This window comes from Nestor notabilis, unplaced genomic scaffold (genome assembly GCF_000696875.1).
Source record: "Nestor notabilis isolate BGI_N333 unplaced genomic scaffold, ASM69687v1 scaffold14452, whole genome shotgun sequence".
Taxonomy (NCBI): domain Eukaryota; kingdom Metazoa; phylum Chordata; class Aves; order Psittaciformes; family Psittacidae; genus Nestor; species Nestor notabilis.
In genome coordinates, this window is record NW_009919793.1 from 255 (window position 1) to 9,272 (window position 9,018).

Consider the following 9,018-nt stretch of genomic DNA (forward strand, 5'->3'; position numbering starts at 1 on the left):
GCATCGATGGGAAGGGCTGGCTGTTCCTCAGCCCTAGGGACCATTGTTTCTAGTGTGGCAACTACTACGTTTTCTTACTCTTTATTATCTTAATTATTCCTCATGGCTCTTTCTGTGCTTCAACGTGAAGTGTCAATTCTAGAGTTTGTCAGGGGTTTTATTTATAATAAATCTCTGTAGAGCCAGTAGCTTTGTGTATTTCTAGTTCTAGTATAGCATGCAAATACGTAAACCAGTTATGGGTGAGGGGTAGTTATAGATTTTTGGCAATTCAGTTTCAGAAACTTCGGCAGGGGCAGTGTGTGAACTCAGCCTGCGTCTGGTGCTTTAGTCTAGGTATATAAGAATTGGGACTGGGAAGATTCCTGCCTTTAGCCTGGTTCAGTGTTGGTAACACTCCAACATCTTAGAGTTTAATTTCCATAAACTGAAGAAGATGGCATCCACCCTCTTCTTATAATAGAGGTGTGGTCCGTAAGGTGGCAGGTCCCGGCATGCAGCGAGGCATGGCTCTGGGGTGAAAGTGTAATGTTGCATGATCTTGGCAGTTGTCACCTCCAGAAGCTTTAGCTGTATGTAAAAATATTTTATTCTATGCTAAATGCTGTTTGCATGAAGGGATCTAAAGAGGGAGAGGGGGCCACAGCTTAAAACTTTTGGGAGCCTATGGATGCTTTTGGGAGCCTATGGATTGCTAAAGCCAAGTGCTGCATTCTGAGCAGAGCAGTAACTCTGCTGCTTGCTGATGAGTTTCAAAACTGTTCAGGCAAGATAAACAGGGTGGTGAAAACTCTGAGAAGGACTTCTCATTTTAAACAATTAAATGACATTTCTTAGCTGAGTTTTCTTGAGCAAAGTCCCTACAATGTTTCCAGTGAGAGGAAAGAAGTGAGAACTGTCAGATTGCCTGTGGTTCTCTGTTGTTGTAATTAAATCTCACTATGCAGTTTAAGTATTGATTTTTCTTTTGTGTTTTTGCATTTGCTAACCCCGACAGGAAGGCTTTGTCCCTGCTTCCACAAAGCAGTTTACTTGCTTTGTTTATTGATGTTTATTCCCTGCAATAGGAAGTGGACTGATACTGGATAAGAAGATTCTGTCTCATCTGCTTTCCCTTGTATGTAAATATGTCAGGAGGGTAGTAGGTTTGTGTGCTTTTAAAACAGGTCATCTTGAAAAGCTGCTGGTGATCTAGGTTGTGCCAAATCATAGATGTAAAAGTAATACAGATGATCTGTGCTTTCAGTGTGCTGCTTTAATTCACGCTGCCATTCAGTAAGATAGAGGTTTTAGAAACCGGTGTGGCACAGAAATTTGCTTTTAATTTTGATCGTGCAAAGTCACAAACAAGCCCTTTGTGTTGTTTTGTTTCATTCTGCTGTCTTCAACAAGCAGAAAGGCCCTGCTAGCCTTCTCTTTTCAGATCTTCAAATAACTCTGCGTGGGAGGTGGAGGGTCACGAAGAGTGTGGCTTCTATATGCGTGAACAGTGTGGATCAGAGGCAGTGTTTGTTTAGAGAGGTCCTTGTCATCGTGAGCATGTAGAACTTCCTGAGTCGAGGGGGTTTCTCCTTCCTAGGTGCCTGAGTGCTGAGAGCAGTGTAGACCAGAGGGTGTCTGCAGCAATGGACAGTCTGACAAAGCAGTGGTCATGTGCAGCCCATGCAGCTCTGCAGCGTAGCCTGAGGCTGGCTGACGTTTTAAGAAGGTGGTGTGGTCTGACAAGTGGTGTGGTCTGACAAGTCAGTGGGTTCCAGCATCTACTTTCTTTTTACTAAGCTGGAGGCCAATCCTGTTATCCTGCTTGATCAAGAAGCATAGTACTTGCTGAAACCTTTTTTTTGTTTAAATTCTTTTTCCTTAGCTGGCTGGTGTTTTGCAGAGGTTTAGCTCTTGCTAAATAGCCAGTGCTCTGTGAAAGTTCAGGAACTGCTCTGCTGCTGATTTTGAGCTCAGAGTGGGTGCAGGCTGTGACTTGGTATTTTTTAGTAGCATTCTTTCTTCTTTTCTTTAAAGATATTTAAAAAGATACTGGAATACTCAATGAGAAATGGGCATGGCCTCTCCAGATGTCTGGTGGTTTGAACTTGCAAATGAGACCTGTCTTACTGGAATCATGCAGATATTTTGAGTTTGATGTTTGTTTTTTCTTTCCTGGTAGCTATCTTCAGATGCCAGCAGCTGAGAACTAGTCTTTGCATAGGTCTTCTATTAAGAAAAGCTTTCAGGCTATAAGTCATCAAAATAATTAGCTTAAACAACTTTTACCTGAAAAGATTTAATAGATAATTACGCTGGTGAAGTTTAATTTCATTTTCATGCCATAGCAGACTTCTTTTTTGGAGGGGGAGGGAGAGAAAGGAGAGGAAGGGACATTAACAGTAGAGATGTTATGCAGAGATAACAACTTTGAGGCATTCTGATACCCAGATTCCTCTTGGTTGGGTGTGCAGGAATGAGTTCCTTATGGTTCTTCTCTGAAGCACTGTGAAAAATGCTTCCCTGCAACAGGGTGTGATCAGGGTGCAAACAATCATTTCAGGAAAACCTGGATGAAGTGCTGCTCAAAGCACTTAGAGAAATGTTTCATGGAACACTTTGTCGAAAGGTACAACTTCAGAAAGGTATGTGTCCTTCCTGTTAGATGTGGAACAAGCCTGTGTTAGATGGCAATGCAGAACAATGGTTCCCAACTCCTCTGTTTGGTTTAGGCTTCTGTTAAACTGTGGCCATGATAACATAAGCTTTCTAGGACGAAACCCTAGTCTGGTTGTCAAAGTAGTCCAAATTCCACTGCTGTTCAGCACGGCATGATGAATGGGAGGTAGGCAGTGGTGTTAAGCATGATGTGCAAGTGGAATTCAACAGAGTAGTTTAGAGCAATGTTTGGAGTGCTTGTTAATTAGCAGGACAGACTTAGATTTGGATCTTCCTTAGCAAATGTAAGCCTACTGATTGTAAACTTGCTTTTAGTTATCATTCTTTTATGGCCTCTTACAAGTGACCACAGTTCAAAAGCTACCGTTTGAGAGTTTGCTGAAGGCTGGAGGAAGGTGGGGACACAACTCCCCTCACACTGCTAGAGAAGCATACCAAGCCTTGGAGTGACTGCAGTGTACTTGATCAAACCTTCAGGGAGAGTGCTGAGATGAATAGTCAAGGTGGATGGTACTAAATTATCTGCTGAGAAAATAGCCTAGTTACAGTTAAAATGCAGTGGATGGGTAAAATTCCGTTTTGTGCTACCTGACACCCAAGATGACTGTATTCAAAGATCTTGCTGTCTTTGTTTGTTGTAGGTGTGGGCAAGAGCAGTTTGCTGTTGCGTTTTGCAGATAATACGTTCTCAGGTGAGTGTTCTGTTTACTTCAGTTAAGTGAGATGGTCAAGGTCTGCTCCAGTGCTGCTGGCTGGCAAGGAGTGTTCTGCATTTACCCACTGATAGCTGGACTAGGAATACATGATGTTTCTTACTTTGTTTCTCTGGTATAAGCCATACAAGCCATCCTGTCTGATCTTCACTTGCAACTGCAAGTCCTACAGGATTTAAATACTGACATGGTTCCAGAAATAGCTTAGTTTTTTTAGCTTATGCTGTATTCCATGCAGACTTCCTATTGGCCATTGGGGATTTAGATTGAATATTGTGGCTAAACAACTCACATTTGTGACATAACTAACTTACTGGGAGGAAACTCTTAGAACAGATTCTATTCAAAATCAACGATTGTAGAAGCATTTAAAGAAAACTTTCATCTCAATTTTCACAAGTGAAATACTTGCATAGTTACTGTCCATTTCTGGAGATATTTGGGTGCTTACTCTTGACCACCAATGCAATAAAAGAATCCGTTTATTTTTAAGTTGCAGCTATTGGCTGCAGATAAAAATATACAGATCAGCATGACCTGATAGAGCATTTTCAATGATAAGCAGATAAGGGGGAACCTTGTTCTGCTGTACAGTGTGAGAGCTACTGCCAGATAGCGTTCAGAAGTGTGCTTTGGGACATCCGAAGTAAACAAGAGTTAAGTTCTCACCTAGCCATGCTTTCCCTTCAGGCAGCTACATTACCACAATTGGAGTGGATTTTAAAATCCGGACAGTTGAGATCAATGGCGAGAAGGTGAAGCTACAGATCTGGGACACAGCTGGACAAGAGCGCTTCCGGACTATCACATCAACGTGAGTATGACTGGGCTTTGTGATAGGTAGCTTTATGCATGGATCTTGCAGTTCAGAGTTACAGTTTAGATGTTTAATGTTGCAGTTGATTAGTTAATGACAGCTTTGTGGTCTGCACAGTGGGACTTTTCTCAGCTGTTTTAGAACCAGTAGTGGTGGTGGTGATGTGGATAGGTTTGAAACTGGGATTTCAGATTTCCTCATTCTTCTGTGCATTTCCATGACGGCTTTGTCTTATTCCGCTGCTGTTAGTTTCCAAATGGTAGAACTGGAGTTATTTCACTGTTCTGTATATAGTAGAAAACTTGTCTCTGAAGCCTGTCCGCGAATGTCATCCTCTGATTGAACATTTGCACAAGTACACAGTGCAAACCCTCTGTCAGTGTTGTATAACTAATGAATAGCTTTGAGATTGAAGAATAGATGATCTTGAGGTCCTTTCCAACCCTAACTCTTCTATGATTCTCATAGGATTTCCAATATTTAGTTTTCTTTTAGGACAGATGCATTTTAGTGGTTGTCTTTGTGTGGAGTTCTGTTGAAATAGATGCCCACGTGAAGTTAACCTTTTCCTTGGTTTGAGTTCGGTTTCATTCTCTTTGTCCTTTTGAACAGCATGTGCACAGCTTTTCCTGTTCCTGGAGAAACCACACCCAGAGCTGCAGCCGTGGGAACTGAGAATAAAGTGTGTTTGTAAACCGATTGCATTAAAGGTGGGACTGCTCACCGTGGCACTAGGGGAAGAGGAAGAAATACACTTGGAACTTTTGTTTCCTTTATTAACAAAAATAATTCTTCTTGAAAGATCTGAGTGTTTCACTCAGTCTTTCATGACTGACTTCTCTTTTGGTTCTTATTTGAGAGGATTGTTTTCAGCTGATGCATTGGTAAACTTGGGCATAAAAATCATGAGACTGGTTGCATCTGTGTTACATCTGACCAGCTAGAACTGGCAAAATTGAACCTGGTGTGTGCACCGCCCCTTTCCTCTGTGCTTCTATACAGATATTACTGGATTGCTTCCATTGTTTCTTAAGTGTTTGGCTTGAAAAGCCTCAGTTGCCTCTTGTAGGGTTCCTGTGTGTGACATCACTTCTTGTTTCGGCGCTGCAGGCAGCTTGGGGCAGGAAGTGGTGAGTGGGAGGCAGCAGTGCAGCGCTGTGGCCCCCGTCAGCTGTGTGCACGGGCTAGTCACAGAGTGCCCCAATTACTGCTGAGTCAGCACATGGCCTTCCTGTTTTCAGATTCCCTGACGTGACTCCGAGCTGTGTTAATGAGCGTTGGTTCGTGGGGCTGATGCCGGCTAGTTTAGAAAGCCATGGTATCCAGCACAGAAATAGGGAATATTGGGAATGGAGGTGAATGGGAATAGCCGCAGATTAGAATTTGTGGGGTGTTTAGTTTAATTCTTAGATTGACATTTAAAATAGATGAGCTGAACTGGTTTGAGGGTGTTTGTGCCATGACCTGTTTGAACTCTGCTACTTTCTTTTGCAAGGCTTTTTAACAAAGTGAGGCATATTTTACTCGTGGGGTAGTGAAGGCCCCAGTTTTCCTGCCTTAACTCTGGTAAAGTGGTTACAGAATCTTCTGTGGTCAGGAAAGAAAGATTTGAACTTTGTGCAACTTAGGCAAAGAAGTTCCTGTGTCAGAGTGCATTTGAAGTGTTGAGGAAAATGCTTTGGGAATGAGGGCTCCTCTTGCTACTAGCACAGCTAGCTACCTGTGACTGTTTAGCATTCACTGATATTTTTCAGAAGGTGCTCTGCACCTAAACATATCACCTATAAAACCAGGAGATAAAAGCATCTGGATATTAGAAATGGTTCTACCTTTTCTTCATTGGGAAAGTAGCACTGTAACTGATTTGTTTATCCCAGACTGAGTGACAAATCAAGTTACCATACTAGTACTTACAAAAGGGCTTGGCTACCAAATCATGGGTGGAGTATGAGTGTTCTGTCAACAGTGTGGTAGTCTTTGTCTAGTCCTTGACTAGATTGAGGTTTAGATTGAGGTAAAGAATATAAAAAGGTGTTCCTACAGTATTACTGTAGGCCAGGAAGTGCCTTTACAGTTAAAGGTAGATTTCAGATTGATGTTGAGCCAAGCCTGGCAAGCAAACCTGAAATTAGAGCCCATCTGGTAATAATAGTAATAGGTTGCAAGTACTGTTGTATAGACCTAGAATTGCAAAATGGGAGAGGTGGTAGGAGTTAATAGTGGAAAATTGGGAAACGTTAAGGTTGTTCTATTTTGATTGTACTTGACTGCAGCTACAGAAGCTGAAAACCAGGATAAAACTGTAAAGGAACAGAAATCAAGTTGCTCTGAAGTATTCTGTACAAATTCAGGAAAACTAAACTAGATCAGAATTTCAGATTGGGAAATCTAAAAGACAGCAGCTGTTTTTACTGTCTATTAAATGTGGAAATACTGGGATGGCTGGTGCCTAGTGGGAAGAGAGGCCAACTTGTGTGAATTTGGTTGTCATGAAACGTCATCCAAACTCTGAATTTTATTTAAATTCACCAGAGATGTGGCATGGCAGGACTCAGATGTGTTAGCAGGAATACTTCAGATGCATGAACAACCAGTTCCTATACTTGTTTTGCTCTTGTAGGACTGCTTTGTCCTGATTCAGGACTGTGGTTTTACGATACAGGCTTTACATAATAGTTGTCAGATGCTGGCACAGGCTGAATAGTGAATGCAGAGGGGCCTTCTGCCATGTCTTTGTGTGCAATGGCATGTCCAAGAGAGGGATAAGCCTTTTGAAATTATGGAATTGCTGTGTCTTTTACAGCAGGTATGAGGGTTGAAGGACTAGTCAACTGGCCTGTGACAATAGATGTGCTTCCAGAAACCTGGAAAAAAGGATGAGTATGAAAACATATTAGAAGTCTTGTAGGACTGGTTGGAATTCTAGATGAATGAAACCCAAGGAACCATGTATACCACAAATTAGTTAAATACTGGCAAAGATGCTGCCTTAAAGGAGTGACCTGTCTTTCACATTGGCTAGTTATGTTCATTTTTCCATAAAAGTAATGTATGAGCCCTACTGAACTGATGCAGTCAATAATGCTCTGGCTCCATAATGCTCTTACCTACTTGTCATGCTTCATGAAACTAGTTATTATAACTCCAGATGCTAATCTGGGGAAGCATTTACTAGAGGAAATCTGACAACTTTCTTATTGGTATCTGGTAGTAGGAAGTACCATGTTGAGTGGCAGAATGTTCCCTTCTGCTTGGAAAGGTGGTCCTCAGGGATGTGAGGAAGAACAAATGGCTGAAGGACACAATGAGCTTGATTATCTGGTTCTGGAGATTTTCTGTATCAAGTCTGCAGAATTAGTGGGTAATGTTTCAGAGGCAGTAAGCTTATGTCTTTAAGTTTCTTTAAATATAACTCTATAGGTAGATCAAACAACTTGGGTGTTTATTTGCATTTAAATGTTAGCTTTCTTAAGCCTTTTCCACACCAAAGCTAAATGTAAACCCTTCAGATCTAGGTAACTTTTCCAACAATATGGAAGATAGTTGGCTACTACCAAGCATCCAAGGACATATAGAGGTCAGCTTTGGTTGTCTTCCACCTCAGTGAGATGCTTTCATATTCACTCTAAACAAGAATAATTGTTCTGTAGCTTCTGAGGGTTTTTGTGGGGGAGGGGAAGGGGTTGGGAGATTGGGACTGAGAACTTAATTTCTCTTTTGCTCTCATTTTTGTGGTCTCCATCTTCCCTAAAATGAAGATAAGGCATGCTTTCCCTAGTGTCAAAGCCTCAACTACCTCTTGGTTGCCAAAAGCACAAAATTTACACCTACTCCTCCCTGAATGCCAAAAGCCCCATCTGTTCTCTACTCGCCAAAGCCTACAACTTGTTATAAAAGCAGTTCTGCACTGCATCATTCTGAAATTGGAAGTATGGGGTAGGATAGATAAGACTTTGTTTTCTAATACTGTCCTGCACTTGGGATTGGAGAATCTTTGGTGTACTTGTTAAGCCTAAAATGTTATCTAGGACACAAGGCTGTATCTAACAAGTGATAGAAAATAGCACAAGTAGCTTCTTAAGAAAAATGTGTATTTTGGGGCTTAAGAGTCAAAGAATAAAAAGTAGTCATGGTCTTATCTCTTGGACTGCTGAAAGGTAATGTCAGCCAATTGAGAAAATGACATTTTGGTATAGATGAGGGGTTGGCAACCTTTCTAGACCAATGTGCCAGACAATTTTCCCTTCCAAAAATAGAAGCAGTGTATGCTGATAGGAGCTCAGCAGGAGTCAGGGGTTGCTGTCTTGCACAAAAGAGGATATTTCTGATGAGATGGTTGGCACTATTAGTACTTTGTGGCAGGAGCTCCCAGCTCCTGCAGAGTTTTGAATGCCATAGTGGTCTGTGCTGCATGGTCCAGCCCACAGTCCTCATCCCTAGAAGCAAGCGACGACTGTGCTGACGACATGTCAGGAGTGGGATCTGTATGTGCACGGTGAATGTTATTCTACTCCCCGACATCATATGCTTTGCTTAGAAGAAAATCTAGGTGCGTGGGCAAGGTAGGAGCAGCAGGATGCTCCGTTGGGTCCTCTGGTTTGGATGACTGGGATACCAGGCATGGTTTTATAGTGCGCACAGCAGAATGAAGCAGCTCTGCGTAGGTGTAGCTGTACCACTGCATTTCTCTGAAGGCTGAGTGTTGGCTTTGCAAATGTAATGCTCAGTGTTAGGGAGGAAGTGGTAGGTCAGCCAGAGGGGTGCTGAATTAAAAGACTGCCAGGTAATATGGGAGAGTTTGAAGATAATTGTCTTACTGTTCAGATGTAG

General features: G+C 42.0%; 1 protein-coding gene across 1 annotated transcript in view; it reads left to right on the plus strand.

Moving 5' to 3' along the window:
- Positions 1-3,274: 3,274 nt before the first annotated feature.
- The window catches only part of RAB35 (RAB35, member RAS oncogene family), a gene marked incomplete at its 5' end in the record, with an annotated part of 11,285 nt that continues 5,541 nt past the window's right edge, over positions 3,275-9,018 (plus strand). The window contains 2 exons of the mRNA XM_010010390.1: positions 3,275-3,350; positions 4,062-4,185. Coding sequence (XP_010008692.1) covers positions 3,275-3,350; positions 4,062-4,185 — 200 coding nt within the window. The remainder of the gene's footprint in view (positions 3,351-4,061; positions 4,186-9,018) is intronic.